The sequence below is a fragment of the Nyctibius grandis genome, chromosome 3, assembly GCF_013368605.1.
Source record: "Nyctibius grandis isolate bNycGra1 chromosome 3, bNycGra1.pri, whole genome shotgun sequence".
NCBI lineage: Eukaryota > Metazoa > Chordata > Aves > Nyctibiiformes > Nyctibiidae > Nyctibius > Nyctibius grandis.
The window spans coordinates 75896759-75919715 of record NC_090660.1 but is presented as its reverse complement, the minus strand read 5'-3'; the positions used below and the strand labels follow the sequence as shown (position 1 = coordinate 75919715).

Here is a 22957-nt window from a genome sequence, read left to right as displayed (position 1 = left end):
CTGCAAGATGTACTGTGTCAGAGACAAAAAGAGAATTTGGGATAATTTCGTGCTTTGTTGGGCCAGAAAGGACTGTTATGTTCATTTACTCTGACATCTGTGTTGAATCAGATTTCATTACAGTGTTATCCCTATGCAAAGCTCTATTTATATAAAACCATTTAGCTTAAAATGAACCACTCACGGTTACAGAGAGTCTGCCGCATCCCTAGGAATATTGTTCCAACACTTAATTATCCCGTTAAAAAAGCTACTGCTACAAAAGTGTGCCTTATGTTGGCTGAAACTCATCTGTATGTAGCCTCTAGGCACCACGTTTTTATGTCTGTCTGCTAAATGTGAAAGCATCTTTTACTGTGTGAGAACAACAATATGCTTAATAATCTGCTAGTCTAAGTAGTTGAGAAACAAAGCTGTCGTGTCTGATTCTGCTCACACAAGAGAGAAAGAAACAGAATGAACAGTCTTTATTTGAAAAAATTGCAGACTAAATAAAAGGATATTGGCCAATTTTCCCCAAAACATGTCAGCTGAATAATTAAATTACCTAATTAGTGAAAATAACTATAGCTGATTTTAAATTTTTCAGGTTTTGTAAATCAACCATGTATGGTGTTTTTGAAATATCTTGGAAGGATCCCTTTCATATAAATAATTTTCTCTTGGAAATGCTAACACTGCAAGTTAATAATACTTCTATATTTTATTAATGTATTAACATATCTTACTGTGAGTGGGAATGAACTGCAAATGGAGCCCTAAATCGCAGTGACAATTTATGTCTTAAAACGGAAGACAAATGTAATTATAATATTACCATTAAGGAGAACCTTTTGTAAGAGTAATTACTTTTCAGTGCTACACTTTGTGTTTAAACTATGCCATTAAGTAGCACTGATAAAGATGGTCTGATGGTTTTGCTCTTGTAAATTATGATTCAATTAAATCTTGATTTTTTGGGCATATTGATTTAATATTTTTTTCATGTAGAAAAAAATTATTCATTTTTGATGAGGTTGGAATATTTAACTTACATTGCATTATTTTGACCTTTATGTAGGAATACAGATTAGCATTTAAAAAAATCGTTATTTTTACTTGACACATAGATAAAACCAAACCAAACCAAACCATGCAAAACACATTACTTAATAATGTCAAACAAAAACGTTTTCATAATTTTTATTTGATTATTGACTTTGCATGTCAATATCTACTTTTCCCTGTGAGACAGACATTAATTTCTTTCAGAGCCCTAACTAAAACTGTCAAAGTGATCATATATATTTACAGAATCAGTTTGTTACTAACAAATGGTGTCTGTGGTGGTTTTATGTCCAAAGGAGAAATATGAATGAATTTCCTTGCTTTTGGTTTCTTACAGAACTGTATTCCCTTCTTTTCTCCACGAGACTCAGATATCTCCATTGCTTTTTCTTTAAATTTCTTGCATATCTCTGACAATTTACATCCCTTGATCTGTTGGGTTTAGCAGATCCCCTTGGGGTTGATCTGCTAAAGAGATTGATCCCCTTTTCAGGGATCAACAGCAGCAGGTCTGTGCTTCTGTGTCCTGTTTCACAGGACTGTGTCAAGAGTGCCAGGGTACTCTGGGAACAACTTGTTTCTCCATGGGGCACCCATTAACTTCTTAATTATGGGGAAGGAAGGAGGACGTGCTGGGGCATTTCTTGCTGGCATTTCTCTATAGGCTGGGATGTCTCCACAACAGTGAAAATAACTTTTTTCCTAACTCAGGATTATTTCCTGAGGTTGTTCAGGAGGTAGAGGTGTAAGAAGGGCTTTTTCTCACTGGCCAAAGCTCTTTCACAGGTTTTTGACATGGATCTTCGATACCACTAGTTGACTGGGACTGAACAGCTCATCTTTGTGTCACAAGTCCAGTTATAATGATTCTTCCTTAAGTCAAGATATTAAATCCCAGGAGTCTTTTAGTTCTATTCAGTGAATCCAAGTCAGGGCCCGAGAAGCTCACAGTGGTATTTGGTGTTGCCACAGGGATATACAGAAGTTTCTTCTGCTTTGCGGCTGCTAAGGCCATGTGGTCCATGGTCAGCCTTGTCATGGCCTGGGTTCCCTGCAAGACCTGTTACTTAGATGAAATCTAAGATCTAAGTCTTGGCTGTCTAGCTATGGCTATCTGGCTGTCGAAGATCTGGCTAAGCACCATTTCCTGTAGGTGGTTTTACTTCTCCTGCCCTAATTCTATTAGAAGTTGTGATTAGAGCCATTAAGAAGCTTTTGCTGTTGCATCAAAACCAAAAGCTTTTTTTCTTGTGGGTAGTTGTGGAGAAGGGAGAGCCTGTTGTTTTCATCATCCATATGTTGTTGATAAGGAGACTGTGCTTGGATGGTGAAGAAATTAGTTTTGGTGCTGCAGTGAAAATTTGGTGCTCAGCTGTCTCCAAGCATAACACGGAGTTGAATGAACTCTCACATCTGTCTTACAGTCTCTCTATGGAGACACAGATATGGAAAGACCCCTATCCAGAACCCAAAGCTCAGTTTTTTTTTCCTGGGACAAACATTTCAGCATAATTCCAGTTTCATGAAAATGCCTATGAGAATAAGGAGCAAATTTTGAAGCTTTGGAGGTTTTCATAAAATTGTGGTGTTGTCCTATAGCCAAAATAAATAGCCTCCGCTATTTATAACTGTTACACATGGATGGGAATATTTTTCAGACTCTTTGACCTGTAATAATATTTTCAGTATGGTTTCAAATATGGGTACATGGCTCTGCATTTCACTTTACCAATTGTTATTTAATATATTTTTTTAATTCAGGCTATTGCAGCTTTCAGCCTTTTTGAATGTAGAAAAATAACTTCTTCAGCGACAATAAAGCTAACAGGGTCATCTGCAAATTACTGGAATAATGTGCTTTTGCTTACAGGCAGATTTTGAGTCAGATGTGAGTAATGAACTGTAATTCCTGTTGTTTCGGTTGAAAGATGAAAATGTAAGTGCAATTTACAAAGAAAACAAGAAGAAATGCTATTTGGCTTGCCCTTCTTTGCAATCTGTTAGCGAGAGGTAGTCAAGGGAAAAACGATCACCAACATTTTCAATAATTAACCTGTGCCTCCTAGGCAGAAACCAATTTTTGAAAGGAAACTAATTCTGAGAGAACATGATTGAAATAATTTCCCCCTTTACTTCTTTGTTCTGTTGTCTTGCTGGTGGGACAAAGGAAAAATTAATATATAGAGAAAATCTTTGGCTATAAGTACCTAACCTTCCCTTTCAGTAGATACTTGATCTCTGTTTCTTCCTCACAGTTTCTTTCCTAGGCACAAAGGGTCTGGTTTTGAAAAATGATGAAGTATGCAAAATGTGTGTCAAAGCTGCCTCTGAAAATCAGGTATTTATGTGTGCTTTTACCCAGTTTGTGCATGATAACCAGTAAAGCCAAGATCCATAGACAATAGGTATTTAAGGTACATAGACTTTGCAAGGAACTGGTACTTGTTCCTGGTTCTTCCCATGATACGTGATGGCATACCAAATCTGGTCCTGTGCCTGAAAAATTTCGCCAGGCTCTTCCCGTGCTTTTCCTCCAAGAAAAACGTTATCCCAGCAAAAAAAAAAAATGAGAAGACCTGAAGGTCCTGTCTGTTTATGCTGTTACACTGCCTGAACATGATATAAAACTAGGACAGATACAAATATTCTGAAATACTCTTCTGGACTGGGTTCTACTGGTCTTGTAGCTATGGACCTGGGCTTTCTCACTGCAGTTTTAAATTCACAGGATTTAAAAATACTTCAATCTCTTTCTTTCATTTGATTATTTGTGATCTACCTGGTGGGGTCTGCTTGCAGGCCGGATTTCACCTTTCACTGCTTGATATTTTTCAGTTATGATAACCTAAAGAAAAGGGGATGAGATGCAAATGAACAACGTAGCCTCAGTCCAGTTTAGTTAGAAGTAATACTAAAGAAATGAAAATTAGTTCTAAGAAGTTGAGATCAACAGAGTCCATAAGCATGTGCCTGGGGATAGTCCCCAATGAAAATTAAATGTGTGTGTGCACCTTCAACTGCCAAACCATTAAAAAAACCAAAGTCGAGCAATTAAAAGGCAGAGGTGAGATATTCTCATTTGACATGACTTCTCGGAAAGAATGACTATGAGTCAAGAGGCTGCTCCAGTATCTCTTAAAGATGGCTGACAGTTTTGATGTCCTCTTATTAGGAACATCACTGAGTAATAGGACAGAAGTGCCAAATCCTGCCTGCCTCATGAGAGTAGCCCCACTAACTTATAGGATCCTACTACTGTGAATGGTGAATTCACTACTGTGGATTTAGCTTTCAGTGTTTGAATGAATGGGAAATAAGACAATGAAGTCATCTAACTAGTTTCTTGGATTTGGGATGTTAAAAGGCCTTTAAAAGAATTTTGAGTAGTAGTTTGCTTAGGATTTAGGTTAGTGGTTATGTACAGTAGAACATTTTATGTATGGAAATGAACATTGCGTTTGTAATATTTCATTGAAGGTAACTTTGGGATGCTGACAGATCAAGAATTCAGAAGGGATCAAGAAGTCACTCAGTAGGTATTTACATGAAGGGTCAATGTCTCTGCCTAGTTACATTAGTTAAAGGTATTCACAAAAGAAATAATTTTTAAGAAAGATGCTCTTTTGAAAAGTCAGGGTTTGGGAACTAACAGCTAGTGACCTTCTTGGGATATGTCAAGTTGTCGTATGTTTACAATGAATGTACTGACAGAGACTTGAAAATCTTGAGGTAAGCTGTGGAGCTTTGTTTGAGAACTGATTGCCAGAAAGTAACAGCCAAGAGCAAAGTTTTGCCTTTCAGTGCATCTTTGGACACTCTCCCTGTGTTCAGTACAAGAAGCATGTGCATCTGTCTGAGAGCTAAATTTCTATAGCAGCACATTTCCAAATCTAAATTCCCATGTGTGGAGAAACACCTCGGAGGTTTGAAGAAAGACAGTTTCATTGCTCTTATACATTTAAGTAGCATGAAAACACTTCTGCTTTAAAAAACATTTATTGAGGGGACCAATGCCTCTTAGTCCATGGAAAGAATGTCAGAGCATCTCTGTTTTCAGTTTAGGTTCTGATCATGCAAGTGTAGACGAGTTTATCTTTGGTCACGCAAACCATTTGCATCAGTGGGGACTTTCCATATGCTTAAAGTTAGAGATAGCTGTATGTGCTTTTGGAATACCGTCACCAGAAAGTTCTTGCCTTCAGATTGGTTTAGGAACTGATAAAGATGATAAAACCTGATTTGCTTAATTATCTGATCTAAGAATTTCCTCATTCCTGGTGTCTAAATTCAGTTAACCACACTGACACGGAAACTACGCTCAGAAATTGCAGCTGTTTTCACTAAACTCTTACAGCAGATGTGTCTTTTTCATATTACTTACTAACCACAAGTGATACTTGTAATATTATCAGCAAATATTTATTTATAGGTGAATATAAGAGAGAAAAGACAGATTTTGAGGAAAAACAAGAATATTGTGTTTCCAAATGAAACAGTTGTCTCTAAAGAATGGGACAGTCTCCAGTTGCCCCTTGGGTTTCTGCTTCCACAGCTCTCAGGTTTTAGGAATAAAGAAATAAAGACTATTTTAAGCACTGGAGTAATTTTTCTTGGGGTAATCTTTTTCTTAAGCTGAGTATCTCTAAGGCTGAAATAACATGGTACAAGTGCAAGCCTTTCTTCTTTGATATTTTCAATGTTTCCAGATTTTGGATTGGTTGCACACACCTGTTGATAATTTAACCTAAAGACAAGTGATGAATCCTGTGAAATTTTGATTTAACATTAATTGCTTTATAGTCACTGTGGCTCCACAGCATAGCAACTGACTTGGAGCAACACTGCAGTGACAGTGTATAGGAGAGGTACACTTTGGGATAGGCAACCTATTTTAGCTTGTTTTGTTTGGGCTTATTTTCCTGGTTTTTTTTGTGATGTTAGAATTGGATCCTGTGAAAATAATTGTAGTGTTTTAGAATATGGACCACAAATGGAGAATATAAAGCATAAAGCAGCTTAGCTGTTTAAGCCAGGAATGATATCTGATTCCTTTTAGTTTGCATGATAGGCATGTAAAATTATGCTTTGGTTATGCTCCTCTGTAAGTTTATCTCCTAGATCTGTAGAATCTGCTTGTGAAAATACTGACAAATGTATTCTATACAAAGGTCAAGGGAGGCTACTGGAGTAGTTTTGTTGCTCTGTTTATTGTTTTGAGTGGAGCACTGGATCTGAGAGACTTCTGAAGTCATGGTAATGCTAATACATTTTGAAAGGAAATGATTTAAAGATTTGATCTGTACATTATTATCTGAACTGCAGTAATGCTCAAGGCATTGTTTTTTCCTGAGCAAATAACCACATTAAAGAAAAAACCCTAAAGCATGTATAGATAGGCCTGGTTGTATGTTCATGAAGAAAAGAAGGAAGTGAACTGATTTCCTGGCTTAAAAGATTTTGAGAAGTCTGCCTGGCTTCTGCTCACAACTCTTCTCAGTTTTGTGTCCTCAGGCTCAAAAGAGTGGTTAAACCTTACGTTTTTTTGGGTAGCTTCTGTGTGGGTGAATTTAGACAGCGTGAGGTAAATATGCCTTTATGAATGGGAGCAACGTTTCTTTGGAAACTGCTTTACGCTTGTCCCTTGCTGCCCCATCACAGTGCTGGGACATGAGAGGAATGGGGGAGAGCTGAGACATGTTCCCCACTGAAACCTCTGCCTGTCAGCTTTGTTCTGTGGGGAAATTATAACCTGCTTTGTACCCTAGAGGAATATCCTGCTGCTTATTCTCCAGTGACAGCATAGCTCAGCTTTGCGAGGAAGTGTGCTGCGGTAGGAGTAGAGAGGATGCTGTGCTGCCATGGCATGGTGGTGCTGCTTCTGCTTACAAAATCCCAGACAGTAACCTCTGTGACTGACTTATTTTTTTTCCCTATAGCCCCCTAAATCTCCTGACACATAGAGACACAGACAGGATTATATAAAGTTCATCTTGCCATGTCTGTTACAGCTCAGGTTGTAGATAGGTAACCTATAAGCACAACAGTTTTATTGCAAATTCACGAGTGTTTTCTTTTTTCTGTTGTTTTTGTGCTTTCTTTTTTCTGTTGTTTTTATTCTCCCTTGTGCTGTTCTTTCAGGATGAGTGTTGTTCAGCAGGTAGGACACTTGAGTTATTGCTTTGATAAAGTAAATTATACTCCCAGACTTCCCACTCTAATCCATGACTATGGGGGATTCATTTTATCTTTTGTATATCTGTTTCCCAATCAATATCCTCATGCTAATGACAGTTAAGTTTTGGGAGTAAAAATTTGAAATCTACAGATATAGAGGGATTATACCTCTATGTCAGTAAAAAATATCCTGCAAAATCTACTAAAATTGCCATATTATTCTGACAGGAAAAAACATGTGCGTGTGTATATATATATGTAAAAAAATAAAAAAAATATATATTTTTTCTATATATAATTTTAAAAAAAATATAAAAACCTTCCAGAATGCACACTGTAGCTTTTGCAGGATTTTGCAAATTCTAAACTTTCATTGAAAATAGAATAAAGGTCAAATTCTGCTTGCCTTACACATGTATGAAATGAACAGTTGTACTACAGTGACTTGCTGCCAAGATTTGAACAATGGGGTCTTTCAGAAATGTTCCCCCTCATCCAGTGATAAACTCTGTGTGGTGACATGTGTGTGCACACAGAGGAGATGAGAGGGACTAAGCAATAAATGCCTTTGTTTTTACTTTTTAAACCAAGGTGGTGCTAAAAAAAGCCCAGAAGCCTGACAGCCTGTTGTAGCCCACTGATGCTGTGTACTTTCTGTTCATCTAGGCACAGTATGATGCTTGCGACTTTAGTTGGTACTAGCATTACTAATATAAAAAGGCACAGTCGGAGGGTTAACATTGTATGCATTTGAGGATGCCATAGAGACATATGTTACATATTCCCACATGCGAAATATATTGAAGTTGTCATTTGGTGTGATTAGTGGAGGAAAAGGACATTCAAAGTATTTTTAGGACTTCTGTCTCAGTATTAGATTAAAAAAAAAATAAAATCTTTGGCAACAAAGTTATTTCACGCATGTAATGTGAACACAAGGATTTTCAGACCCCTAGAGGATTCAGTCCATCTTATTGTGGTCGTAGAGACTCTGCTGCAATAGGCTCTATGTAAAGCTTTCTTCTGCTGAAGAGGAATCTCTTTGAATAGAAGCAATAGGCAGTATTATCATTTTGTCAAACATCAAAGTGGCAGCATTCATTGCAACATGTCCCAGGATAAACTTTTCAGTGGAGAAGAATGACATTGCTTAATCTTATTTTGCTTTGGTAGGTAAATTCCACGTGTAACAGTTACTGTTGCTTTGACTTCCTTTCTCTCTCCCATCCAACATCTTCGCTGTGATGGACTTTTGTGGCTAAGCCTGGCTGGCCATAGCCAGCTGCAGTTTCAAAACTAGACAGCCTTGCTAGTATAGTTTTGTTCCTGAGATAATACAACATGCTGAGGGCATATTCAGTGAGGCAGAGAAGATGCTCAGGTACAAAACTTCAAAGGCGTTAAAATAACCATGGCTGAATATCATGGGAGCAAGTGGGCACTTAACTAACTGTGTCTGAACCAGGATATTTTTACTTATCTACAGTCTATGTCAGAGGTAGAAAGCCGAGGATTGGGAGGGCTGGGAAAGGCTACCCCTTGTCACTGAAGACAAGCTGCACCCAGAGGAAGAGGTGTGCTTGCTAATGCAAACTCTTCCCCACACCAGTGAGTTCTTCAAAGAAAAAGGAGACTTGAAAGAATCTGCAAGGTCTTTGGTCTTTGAAATTGTCTTGTTAAGTACCATGTGATTTTAGTAGAGTAACCTGTGCAAGCTGTGACAGGCTGTTGGGGAAAAAGTTTGCAGGGTGCCGTCTGAGCTGGTTGTACTGAATGTCATGAGTAGTTCTCAGATGGCTCTGATTCAGCTAGGAGTCGGTGAACTGCAGATGCTCTTTCCTAGAGACCCATGTTTCCAGAGAAGTATACTCAGGGATTTGCCAGCATTGACCATGCATGGCTAATGCAGTAACTCTGAGGGGTACAATTTTTCATTTCAATGAAAACCAATCTTAAGAGAATCAGATGAATGTTGTAGCCCATATGTCTAGATTAATAATAGTTTCCTCATTTTGTCTTTTGAAGATAATTTATTGTTCGGAGTAGAGCTATAACTTGTAGAATGTACATCATCTCTGTTTTATTGTGGGAAAGGAGATGTTACTGCTATTTTATAGCATAGTTTTTTATGACTTAAGAAATTTGAAGGCAACTTGCAAATCTAAGCACCAGTCAAGGTTATGGCTAGGAGGTTAAAAGATAAATCCTGGATTTCCTTAAGGGTGATTTAAAAAATCATCTGGATATCATGTGGCCTGCCTTTGCATCACACTACTCCAGCATGTCTCTTGATAAAAATATTTGTTACTTCTGTTGTTGAAACTTCTCGGCTGTTGAATCAGTGCAGCTCCGTAGATCAAGATCCCAGACTGTGGCCCAAAGAGGGAGGACCAAAAAGAGCTAGCTGAAATGCCAGGCAGGGGGCTGAAAGAAAGGTGCTGCTACATCATCTACATGTTTCAGAACCTTTTTCATCCAGAAGCTGGAGACCCTCTAGTGATCTGAGTGAAAAAAAATATGCAACAGTTCTCCATATGATTTTTTATTTGTGAAGTGGGTTCAGTTTTGATGATGCTATTCAGCCTGGAGAAGAGAAGGCTCCGGGGAGACCTCATAGCGTCCTTCCAGTACCTGAAGGGGGCCTACAGGAAAGTGGGAGAGGGGCTTTTTACAAGGGCAAGTAGTGACAGGACGAGGGGGAATGGTTTTAAACTGAAAGAGGGTAGATTCAGATTAGATATTAGGAAAAAATTCTTTCCTGTGAGGGTGGTGAGACACTGGAACAGGTTGCCCAGAGAAGCTGTGGATGCCCCCTCCCTGTAAGCGTTTAAGGTCAGGTTGGATGGGGCTTTGAGCAACCTGGTCTAGAGGAAGGTGCCCCTGCCTGTGGCAGGGGGGTTGGAACTAGTTGATCTTTAAGGTCCCTTCCAACCCAAACTGTTCTATGATTCTATGCCCTGACTGAATCTGTTTCCAGGTTAGTTTCCTTTCCATATCATCCAGTAATCTTGGTGGCCTGTTTGGGAATCAGGAACCTCTTTATTCCTGGACATTGGGGTGCATAGCTGTGAGAGCTGTGACTGGAATTTCAAGGGTCCAGGACCCTGGAGCAGCCTCCCAGGGTGACTCTTGGTGATGACTCTCCCTTCACTTCCACAGCAAGGTTTGGAGGTTTGGGGCAGATTTTTTCAAGTACCTAATTTTGAAATATCAAAATCTTTTACTTGCCATGCTCTATTTTTAGTCCTGTTTAGAAGTCCAAATCAATGTATTGCACTTGGTGTTTGGTTTCTGATAGTGGCCATTACTAGGTGCTGAGGAAGATCCTGCAAAGTGTCTTAAAATGGCAATTGTGGAACTCGTCTGCTCACAGGTTTCCTCCTGCCCTGGACCGGGCCCATGGGGGCTCTCTGTTTTCTGAAAGATCCAGAAAGTTACACGTTGTCTGTAAGTTATATTTAAAAAAATCTTGAAGCCTGAACAGCATACAGTAATTTCAAAATACTTTTGAAGTGATGGACAGCATTCCCTTCTCTAATGGACTGTAGTGTACACTGTTATTTTTATCTTTATTGTACAGTATTTCTGCTTACGAAGAAAACCCTCTGAGTTACCAGGTGTAGAAAGTACACTGGGTAGTGCTTCTAAGCTTAAGCAGTTGCTGCATTCTCCCTGTTTCAGTGGTGGAACTGAAGCTGAATAAATGCAGCATAAGTATTTTTTCTGAATACTGAAATGAACGGATTAGGTCACTCTTTTACTCCCTTTGTGTTTCCTCTGTAAACTTTTTAGAGATCTGGATTTGCTGTAGTTGTTTGAATCAATTTTCCAAGCAAATGTTTGTAGAACAAAATTTATTATAATGGATGGAGGTGGGTTTTTTTTCCCCTCCTTATGATGTGGATTTTGGGTTTATCTATCTAACCACTTACTGCTAAGAAGCAGTGTTACAGTGTCTGATGGAGCATTTTAGGCATACAGAGAATTGTTTACAATCAATCCAGAGGGGAACATGACTGGCATAAATTTAAATAGTGAACATAGTTCTGGAAACCATTATGCAAAAAGGACTTCAGCAAAATCTAATTATTTGAAATTGCAGTTTCATAAAAACTGAAAATGTGTTTAAGAAAGAGTAACTTAAAAGTGTTAAATCTATTTAATCAGTTTGTAGTCTGGAAGCATTTTTTACTATAGGCAGTTTACCTTTTGTGGTAGCTTCTGTGATCTTTTCCCCTGCAACACAGCTCTCAGATGGCAGCCACTTTTTGCTCATGATGTTCTTTTTCTTCTTTCTCTTATTTCAAAACATAAGATGAAAATATACAAGTTATTTTGGTTTAATTAGGCAGATTTAGTGATTTATTTTTGCTTCTATTCGTATTTCGTACTCTGTTATTCCAAGTTATAAGGATTTTGCTGTCATCCAGTGTTCAGACCTCAATGATCTTGTAAAATATGTGTCTGCATTGTTGCACATGAGAAACTTATTTTCATTTTACTTGCTTTTTAAATTAGGAAATCTCTTAAAATAACATTAAGATTTTAAATTTAAAAGATCAAATGTTCTGAATAAGGCAAGAGTCTTGCAAGAAATATGGTATATATGGTCTGCTGATATGAGTATGTAAAACAGGGGCAAGTCCATGACTACACAGATAAAAACATAATTCTGTCAATCTCTGAAATAGGAATATTTGATTTATTAACTTTGATTGTTCATTTAAACCCAGTATTAGTCTGATGGTAACTAAGTTGGAATGTTGTACTTCATTTTTTGGTGTCTTAACACAATTTTTGTCCTTTGCTTTTCTGTTTGCTTACCATTAATTATATTTTTTTTCTGTTTATGTATTAAATTTTGTTTTGATTCAAAGGAAATGTTACCAAATATGAAAAATATTGTCAAAGTCAAGTATGCTTTCCCTCCAAAATACCTAAGTAGTATATACTTCCCTCCATAATTTGGCTGAAAATGCACAGAAAGGACTAATTTTCTTATCAGTATGTTACTTATGCAGAAGTTGCTGACTTTGAAAGTTGCAAAAAAGGACTATGAAGGTTTTTGGTTACAAAACTCCTTTCTTTAAGAAGCATCTCTTACTTTTGGATTTTACATGTAAATAACTAATGAACATTCATTTTGTTGATGTACGACTGACCTTTTATTTCCTCAGCCATCATGTATGTAATGGGAGCACTCGGTCCTGCAGCTGGATACTTGCTAGGAGGACTTCTTATTGGTTTCTACGTTGATCCTAGGACAACTGTTTATATTGACCAGAGCGATCCCCGATTCATTGGAAACTGGTAAGGATCAAGCATGTTTCAAAACTACTTTTTAAATTGACGGTAGGGCATTGAGACAGGTTGGGAAATCGTGTCCCTTGAGGGCTTGTTTAAGAGTATAGAAGGAGGTTCAAGGAGAGGAGATTTCTGTTGTTTACTGCACGCTAGCTTCTGACAGAGAGGGAATGCTTGCCACAGAAGCATATGGGCACGTGGCATGGAAAACCTCCTGCTTTTGGCTGCTCCAGGACTATCTCTGACCATTGTGGACGTTGACTGACAGCACTCAGCACACGGATGGCAGGACAGAATATCCATGTTGCAGGAGCACATTGAGGATCACTGCTGCCCAGGGCCGAGACCTTCCTGCTGGAAGGTGAATTAATCCCTTCTTTGGTTTTCCAGAGCTGGCAACACAAAATGCTGAGCTCTGCTGCCCAGTTGAGAAATGGTAGACTTTGTTTACCCTAGTCTAGGAGAAGGAGGTAGGATGGGGTCAGAACATGGCCTTTCCAGTCTTGTTTCTCAGGGTGATGGCTTGTGTTAAGGCAGCAGACGATGTAAACCATCACATTATTCTCCAGTAAATAGTAGGATTCCAGCAGTGCTGAGATGTGACAGCCATAATCGTTAGCTGATGTCTTTGGGCAGTCTTTGATATGTGGCCTCCTTGGAAATGTCTCTTTGAGGAAGCAGGTCATGAGCAGGCTTTTACTGGCTTTTCTCAGATAATTCATAAATCTGCCTTGAAATTTCCGTGCAAGCCCAGAAAAGACTTTAAGTTCATTATCCCAGGAGGAGACCTCTACTTTCTAGGCATAGGGTGCAGTGTCAGTTCTCATGCACTGGGTTAGTGTTTGTCACTGTGCCCTCCCAGTCAGACTGTATCGGTTTCTGTTTATCCTGCAGTGATCTCTCCTGATGGTTTGATATGAAAAATTCTCTCTTTGGAGTGTTCTTAAGCCTTTGAAGATTTATTGCTGCTTTATTTGTCTTACTTAATTCAAGAGCCTTGCCGCACAGGACTGTCTAGCTGAATTTTCAGTAAGAGAAAGGCAAATCTGAGTGCTCAGTTAACCTATGACCTTCGGGTTAACGACTCTGTGCTCTCATGTATGTACTGACTTATCTCACAGACAAGATTCATCCTGTGAATGTGCTGCGGTGTTAAAAATGTGCTTTGACTATTCTTGGATAAAAAAAGGTTAGAAATCAAAGCAAAATGTTATACATTCTTCATAAAACTCTTATGTTTCATGTGGTTTTAAGGACATGTCAGAACTGGTAGTCAGCATCTGCTCAGTACTTTCCAACAGAAATTGTGAACTGGCCCATAAATATATTTAATAATTGAAATCAGTGGTGCTATATGAATGTGGGGTAAGCTTTACTTTTGACTTTATCTATAAAGCAACCACTGATGTAGCTGCCTTGTAGTGTAGGCATATCTGTGTGAGTTTTAACTTTAGCAGCTCAGGTGAAGGTAAAATAACCAAAGCAGCACGGACACAGCAGTTTGCCGCTTCTGAGGCCATTTGCGCCAAACTCTGTGCTGCAGCAGATGGATGGCCACTACTGCTCGATTAAAGCTAGCTTGGATATATGTGCAATGTTGTCATAGCCAAAGCATCAGAGAGATCAGGAAAAAAAATGCCTGTCCTTGCTCATGAATTACAAGTTAACTTTCCTCCGTCGAAAGAGTGAGTGGCAGGGATGGATGCCCAGTGCCAGGGGTGGATCCCCGGCATCCCACAGGAATGTGTAACCACTGAGCTCCATGCAAGAGTTGTGAGAAGTCACCTCTTACAACCATTTCTGTGGGCAGGCTTTGAGAACATCTCCTGTACCAGGCCTTGCAAGCAAAATAGTGAAAAGAGCCTAGTTTGGGCATTTGGAAGATTTTATGTCAAATCGCTAAATGCATTTTATGTATCTGCAATGTTTAATGTCACCTGAACAAAGTATCTCGGTGATTTCAATTTTGTACAGGGGTGCCAGCAGAAGTGATGCAAATATGACTGAAGCAAGGGCAGGAAATTTGCTGTCATAGGATCTCAGCAGGCGAATCGTATTCTAGCCAGCGCAGAAAAGTAAAAGTCATTCGGTTTCCTTTTTCCATCACGTTGATTAAATTTGTAGAGACTCACTTTCCCTGAAGGATGTTCCAGGTTCTTGTATTACTTTTTCATTTTTGGCTCTCTCAATTTTTTCTCTCTTTAATTTCTAAGAAGTATCCCTTGCTATCAGATCTCTGGTAATTTGTTTCACAATCTGTGGTGACCTCTCATAAAAGTTCAATGGTGTTCATAGTATCTGCGCCTCATTCTCTTTTCTCTTCCTGAAGCTTTGTCTGCCCATTAAAATGGAGACTCTCAAGGTGTGAGGGCTGGTCCTTTGTCCCTTGCTGCTCATTGACTGCCTGGTTGCAGAGAGCTCTGGAAGTACAGACTTCCATTCCACTGAAATCTGTTTTCTGGGACTGTGACATTTTCTCCTTGGAGGGAAGTGCCACGTAGCCAAGTTTATTTTTATTTGTGTAATCTAACAATTTGAAATATAAGAGTAGTCTAGCACTTAGTTCAGCTGACACGCTTACAAAAGTAGAGTGCAGTTGAGGTAAGTTAATGGGCAGTCATATTTGAGATTTCTCAGGCTTGTCTCCTTTGAAGTGAATTAGCGTCTTTGATTCTCGTCTTTCCTTTATTGAAGTTGTAAGGTTTCTAACATAACTAATTACAGGGGCCCAGTGGAAAAACTCCATTATTAGAGGAGGCAATGATTACAGACAAAATAGTAAGTAAAGCAACTATGATAAATGGCAAAAAAAAATACAGTAAAGCCTATTTTTTACTTAAGCTGTTCCTTTCTAAGAGGTGTGTTGCATATATGCAGGACAGGTAACCTGGTTTATCTCTTGTGAAACCTGATAAAGTGGTTATTTCTCAGGGTTATTTCTGATCTGATTCTTCCTTGAGTTTCACAGAACTTGGGTTTGTGCTCCTGGGTTTTGCACAGTTAGGCTTTCTGGAGGTGCTCAGGGCTAAGTTACAGGCCAGCTGTCTATGCCAGCCCATCAAATGTTTAAAACTGCTTTTTATTCAGATGTGGTAACTGTAGGGATATCTGTTAGAAATCATCCATCATGTTGTCTTTGAGAACTGTTAATGTGCTACATAGGGATCTCATTAGTTGTGGAGTAGCCCTTGGCAGACTGTCAGGTGCTTTGAATCAAATTCTCTTTTGCTGACACTTTCCTGAATTTTTGCCTAGTTCTGAACCTGTTTAATACTCAGATCTTCCCGTATAGTCTTTCATCGTCATTCCACACAAGAAGTTTAAAGGAATTCCTCCAACACTGTCTGGTCCTTCCTTAGCTTTAATTGCTTTTATTTGAGGTCCTAGGGCTTGTGCAGATGCCTTGGAGGTATTCTCCTGCATATTTTCTTTGACTTTAGAAGACAGAAAATCAAGGGCTTTTTAATTAATACAGATCCTGTTCTGACCTCTCATTTCCCATTGTAGTTGTCCTTATTATTTTTGATATTGACTTTTGTCTGTTTTCCAATTCTTTGATATTTCTCCAGGAAGATGTGAAGTGTAGACGGTGCAGATAATTGCATCCAGTGCTACATTTGTGACATCTCCAGCACTCGGTATGCTACTGTAATGGTCTCTTTGGATTTGAATTTCATCTCGTGCTACACCACAGGCCCCTGTCTCTTTTGCTGTTTCCCGCTGAGTGGGTGGTTTCAGATTTCTGCGTATTATTGCGACAGATCGTTTCTTTGATCAGTGTCTTTGCAGCTTCTGCCTTTGAGATCCTGAAAGGGATGTTAGTACATTTTTATACAGTCTACTGATTTATTCCCTGTCTGATAGTGCTGACTAATCCTCCTAAAAGTCTGCTTTCTAATCCATGTATGTTATCAGCTAAACTGAATGAATAGAGGATTTTCTGTTTACGTAATATCAAAACTAGTCAAAACTTACAGTCACTTAGATTTGCCTTGCAAAAGCTTCCTGTACAATCTTTCTAACAAAAATGGTGTTACACGTGCTTGTTTGTTTGGTGTTTGCCTTTGCATAACCATTTACCACACAAACCATTACACATGTATACGAATTTGCTATCATTTGAAAATACAGTTTGCAATGTCTTTGCATTACAAAATGTCCCCTGGGCCTGCAGGGGACTTTCTGCTCCAGCACCTGGAGCACATCTTCCCCCTTCTTATTCTCTCCCCTTGGTGTCTTCAGGGTTGTTTCTCTCATGTTTTCTTACTCCCCTCACACAGCTGCTGTGCAGCGTATTTTACCCTTTCTTAAATGAGTTACCACAGAGGTGCCACCAGCATCACTGATAGGGTCAGCTTTGGGCAGTGGTGGATCTGTTTTGGAGCTGGCTCTGTCCGACATGGGGGCAGCTCATGGTGTCTTCTCACAGAAGCGCCCCTGCAGCCCCCATCTGCTACCACAAGCTTGCCACATAAACCCTGTACAATTAGATCAGTATATAGTGAGAATTGCACTTTTAGTACATGGGAACTTTGTGGATGAATTCTGAGGTTGTCCTTCTTTATGGAAGTGTCTATGTGAGTTTATCCATGTTTCCCTGTAGTCTTTCATTGCGAGATGAACTTAGAGGACAAATTATGTTATCTGATACTCCACTATCAGCCTTCTGACTGCAGAAGGTTAACTCTAGAATACTTTCTAGTAAGGCCCTTTTTCCCATCTGTGTTGCTGTGGTAAAGTTCATTAAGCTTCCTGCCCTCAGGGAGGATAACTGTCTGCCTGCAGTCTGAAGGGAACTTTTCTAGCATCTCATACATTGCCCCTTCTGTGGGTATGTCCAAAGTTATTCTGTGTAAGCCAAGGGATCATTGCAGGGTTGTTTATATCCCGTTCTTAGAAGACAGAGGGAGAGAAGAGGGAATTCCTTGTGAAGGGATATTTCAGGTTGTGGTCACAGAACAGAACTGCAAAGTTTTAGGCATAAACCCTGGTGTGAACTGCAACACATCAGTTGTTTACAGTCAGGCTTTGGGAGCTCTTCATTGGGAAAGGAGAGAATTGGGCAGTCAGGGCATTGAGAGGTAGGCACTGGAAAGCACAACAGATTTAGCCCTAATGTATCCGACTGGACATTTTATCTTCTCATGCCATGGATAACTTTTTTTCATGTTCTCCAGAGGAATACTGTATTGCTTTACTGGGAATTATCCAAGAAAGGCAAAGTAAAAGTGAGTATCTGCTTCTCAGCGCCTGGTACTGAATAATTACCAAAACTGAAAATTTACAGGAACTCAAAGGTGACACTATTTCATAATATTTGATGGGTTCTGGATAAATACCTTTATCAGTGGGCAAGCCAACAGAAACATCTTCTAATTAAGGGTTTTAGTGCAGTGAAGGCTCTCCCTCACGCCAGTCCTTTACTCTTAATGTCAATGTTCCATATTTTTCAAATATATCTTTCCAGCCAGTACAGCCTGTAATAATCACTTTGGTTTTTTTTATTTCATGTAATGCATTTGCTTTCATTTCTGTTCCTGTCTCCCGGCATTAGGTGGAGTGGCTTTCTCCTTTGTGCCATTGCAATGCTCCTTGTGATATTTCCCATGTTTACCTTTCCGAAAAAGCTCCCTCCTCGACATAAAAAAAAGAAAAAGAAAAAGAAGATGAACTCTGATGATGTTTCAAGTGATGATGAAGTCATGAAAGAGAAAACAAATAGCAAAATGCAAGCAGACAGTGCAGTTCCTGCCTCTATGGGATTTGGAAAGAATGTTAAAGGTGAAGTTTGTTTTTAATTTTTAAATGCTTTAAATTTTGTCATGTAGGATTTTATGAGTGTAATTGAAGGCAGAGTTTCCACATCCTGTATTTAATATTATGGTTTGCTATTGAGATTTTAATAGATGGTCATCCTCTAAAATTACAAAATGCAGTGATGAGTGTAAGACATTAATTTACTTAAATCACTGAAGCGTTTAATGTGCACCTGTAACAAACAGGTGTCCTATTTCATATAGTTATAGGCCCTCTATTACCAGACATATTTGTGCACCATGCGGTTGGAACTGTCATACTTGCTTTAAGCTGTCCTTCATAGAGTAAAGTGCTCTTCTAAAATATAAGTGAAACAAGTAACAAGAATTCTAGTATCTGAGTTCAATTACATTCATGCATTTGGGTAAGTTAATTAAGAAAGATTATTTGTTTCATGCGCCTTTCCTGGCTGTTTTGTACTGCAAGCTATTTATTTTCAGAAGGCTAGGACGAATGAAACCTGTGCTGATTTTGAAACAAGAGGAGATCAAAAGATAGACAAGTAGTAGAGATTTTTATTTTATTCAAGAAGTAAACCGTTAATGTGAAATCTAACAGTATGTAGTAATCACTGATAAAATGACATGGGAAGAAGGGCAGTGTTGTTAAAAATTAATTAATGTGAAGCATATACATTTGGAGTTGACAATATAGGCTTAACAGTGTCATAGTATTGAATAGTATGGAACAAGAATGAACGTGCCTTAATGCCTGATGAATGCAGTGGGACTAGGAGAAACTGTGAAATGTCATTTATACCATTAGGTGTAATTTGAACTCAAAACCTTAAGTGTTTGTTGACATGAACATTAGTGTTACCTTTTCATTGGATATCAGTCCAGGATATAATGATTGGCAGATTTTTTAATGACACGTTTATGATCACTATATTGAGTAGGCAAGGCTTAGCAAAACCAGTGTGCTGGTTTTAGACTAAAACCAGTGCAAGTAATATTTGCCCACATGCATATTAATTTGCTCTACATTGCATTTATGTCTGTACTTTCGGGGTACCTAAAGTTACTGTTAATTTCTACGCAAGTAAAGGTAAAACAGGAGACCAGAATTTGCTCGTGGTGATTTTATTAGCTTACAAACCAGCATCTTAATCAAGGCACAGAGCAAGCAAGAAACAGCTGCAATATCAGATCTTTCAGAACCACGTTCTCCTTTTGTTTGCAAAGCAGCTAAAAAAGTGGTGGAGAAGCAAGAAAAGGATGTTGTCTGCTTCCTTCTTTGAAGACTCTCTATTCCCCACATTTGTGAGTCCCTGTACATAATGTTTTCTCCTAAATCTATAAAGCTAGTTGTGGCTTTTTTTGGCCTTAAAACCTACTGGCTTCTGATTAGCAGAAGTAGTTCAGGTCTACTTCTGTCAAGGTTTTCTCACTAACTTAGGGAAGTGGGAAAGGGGAGTTCAGTCTTTGCTGGGCTCCTTCCTAACCATTGAAGGCAATGTCACAGCTGAGGGACTGCTTCATCCTGTAGGTGTGCCTGGAAAAGAAACAGGTATTCAGATAAACCCTGCATCTGGATGAGTTTGCTGATGCTGGTTCTCTGCTTCTGTACCTAATTTCATCTTCCAGGTCCTGTTGTGTCACTACAGGCACAGCAGATACACAGAAAATAAGTATACTCTTAGGAGAATGTTTCCTAGTACTTTTTTTTCACAGAAATGAAAACTACTGTATATCTCATTTTACCATGTATTTTTTTTAATACATATCTGCCTAAATGTGTGCCGTATCTTCTACAAAATCCTATATTAATATATTAGTGGAGCCACCAAATTAGAGGTTCTCATACAAAACTTCTCATTTTCTCTAGAGGAGAAACTTCACCACGTGGAACAGTGAAAAGTGGCATTGTATCCACATGTCAGAAAGATATCAAGCGAGTTGAGATAATGCAGAGAAAAGTATTTTGCTATAAGCTGACAATAACGTTCCCATTAGGCGTCGTTTACCCTAGCAAAGAGGGCCTGCAGCCCGAATGCACTATCATTTAATTATTTTTCAAGTTTAAGTGGGCTTTATGGAATGAGATCATCCCTCAAGCTTCTCAGTTGAGGTAATTTTGTTTATAACGGGAAGGAAAAAAAGATCGCATGTGTCTAAGTCATTTAGCGTTGCTTCTTCTGAGATGCAATGTGCATTTTATACTTCCCATTGAATTTCAGGGCTTCATCTTTTTATAGCATGATGGGCAGAAACTCCACTTAGGCAATAGCCAGGACACTAATGATTTAGTAGGTCACATCTTCTGTTCTGTACTAATAAATATCAGTGATGTCGTTAGTCTGCCATGACAGAGTTCAGTGCCATTAAATCTGTGAAATCTGTGCAGCTTTGGTAAGGAAAGTCTCAGCTGTTTGTTTTGATCTTCTGATATGATGTTGTCTTACCTGGGAAGCCTGGCAAAATGATTCTTGTCCTGCTGTAACTTCTCATAATTTCACGTAAGTTAGTTCTCTAGATGAATGAAAAGGAATTGAAAAGGCATGATGGGAGATGGCCGAGGTCCTTTATGCTGCAATGACTGCCAGTATAAGCTGAAGAAACAAACCAAAACTGGCTCTGGTTGAAAACCTTCAACTTCAGTGACCTGAGCATTATTTTGGCCCATGGTAGAGCCGGGATCAGATAAAAATACAAATACATCTTTTCTTTTTCTCATGTTTGAGATGCAAGGGCTTGGAATTCAGTCTTTTCCTATTTATGTTGCAAGTAAACAATGCGAGAGGGAGATTGCTTCTGATGCAGGTATCGAAAGTATTAAATAAAACATTAAATAGGTCACAGGAGGAAGAAAATTGGATGTAGTTTATTGGGAGAAATAGAGGTAGTGTAGATAACATGAGCTAGAGGAGATTTATAATGAAGAAGCCACAGTTCAATCCCATACATGCAGATAAATAATGAACCTGAGCAGACAAAACCGCAGTTTTCATTTATTACATGGATACCCTTAGGGTTTTGTGCATGGAAATTGTATTTGCAGTCCCTTTTACTTACCACTATAATGAAACTTAATGTGCAATTGTATAAAGGAGCAGTGTAAAGAAAATCAATGTATATATTACCTAAAATGTAGGGATCTAATCTGAAGGCTGTTAATTAATTACATGCATTTCATAATCTTTTGTTTTCGTTTTAACGTTTTGAGTTTTGTCCCTTTATACATCCCTTTGTTAAATGTGGAATATTCCTGGCTGCCTTTTCACGTCTACCAGCAGTCGTATGCCCTTCCCACTCAGTCCCTGCTTGGGACTGAGATAGGATAATAACGCTTGTCAGGGCATCAGCAAAGGTGAAAAAAACTCCTGAGGGGCTCGTGGCTGTAGGGTAAGTTCACTGAAGTGCTCTCCCATCACAGGATCTTGAATGTAGTTCCTGCAGTACCCGAAGATGAGTTGGCAGGGGTCGGAAGAGGAGGAGGAGACAGTGGTCTGTGTGAGCTTGGTGAGCAATGTCAGAGAGTTCAGCAGACCGTGGGCTGGAGATCCTGCTGTGCCACTGACCTTGAGCGAGTCGCTCCCCCCTCACCCTTTCTTAGGCCACCTTGGAGAGCTCAAAATAGAAAAGGTTGGCATGGCCTTGTGCAGGGATAAGCAGTGTTAGCTGGAGCCTCGAGGAGCTGCTCTGAATCAAGTTAACAAAAGTAATAATCAGATCAAACCTCCCTACTCTTGATGGCATATTAGGGGCTGTTCAGCGGTCTGGCTACCCAGGTACTTAAGGCATGTCCTGAAAATGCTTGAGGAATCGAGTTGAATGAGATTGTTTAAATGGAATGTGAGTAGATAATGAAATTAAATACATGGCAAAATATTATTCTAGCATTTTGTGATTAGCTCCATGCAGAACATAATTGAAGTAGTCGTGTGTGACTGAAAAAAGCGCATTTCCATTCTGATAAACAAACCAGAAATTCTGTCTCAAATCTTGGCTCTGCCTTGTACTGCGCGAGAGCAGAAGCTGCCCCTGAGACCTTGGTGTGGAGGCAGCTTCCTTCAAAGCTGCACACTTGGATAGTGCTGTCCAGGCTCGGAGCACCAGGAGAAAGGAGGTCCTTTGGCTAATACCTGCATCACCCTTACAAGGGGCTTTGCTGATGGACTACAAGAGGACAGTGCTGTATACTGGGATAGTTTATTCCCCTGGTTGTATTCATTACACCACCTTGGACTAGATGCACAGGAATAGGGATAAAAGAAAATATATTAAATTATGAAAAAAGGAGGCGAAGTCAGAATTATTTTAGTTTTTATTGAAATTCTGTTTACAGTGCTTTAAGAGTTTTGCTTAGAGCAGTATTTATGAATATTTGCATTGCTTGCAGATTTTTTTTATGCTTTTCCCCTACCACGAATCAAGCAGTGGTCCAGCACACTAGTGAAAGAAAATGAATACTGGTGGTCAAAAACCACGAAGGGAAGAAAATTGCCAGTAGACTAGCAAACCAGTCCAGCAAGGCAGGTTTCAATTTACTCTTAGTTATATATCAGGTTATTAAAAAAAAAAAATTAAAAAAAGAAGATGAGGATATTTAAGATTTGAGTTACTGCATAAAAGAGTAAACATGTTTGCAGCCATACTAAAAGATCATTTCAGTT

The 22957-nt window shown here is 39.0% G+C and overlaps 1 protein-coding gene across 1 annotated transcript in view; it reads left to right on the top strand.

Moving 5' to 3' along the window:
- The window catches only part of SLCO5A1 (solute carrier organic anion transporter family member 5A1), an 86524-nt gene that overhangs the window by 24640 nt on the left and 38927 nt on the right, over window positions 1–22957 (top strand). The window contains exons 2-3 of the mRNA XM_068396079.1: window positions 12399–12531; window positions 18080–18306. Of these exons, the coding sequence (XP_068252180.1) occupies window positions 12399–12531; window positions 18080–18306 (360 nt within the window). The remainder of the gene's footprint in view (window positions 1–12398; window positions 12532–18079; window positions 18307–22957) is intronic.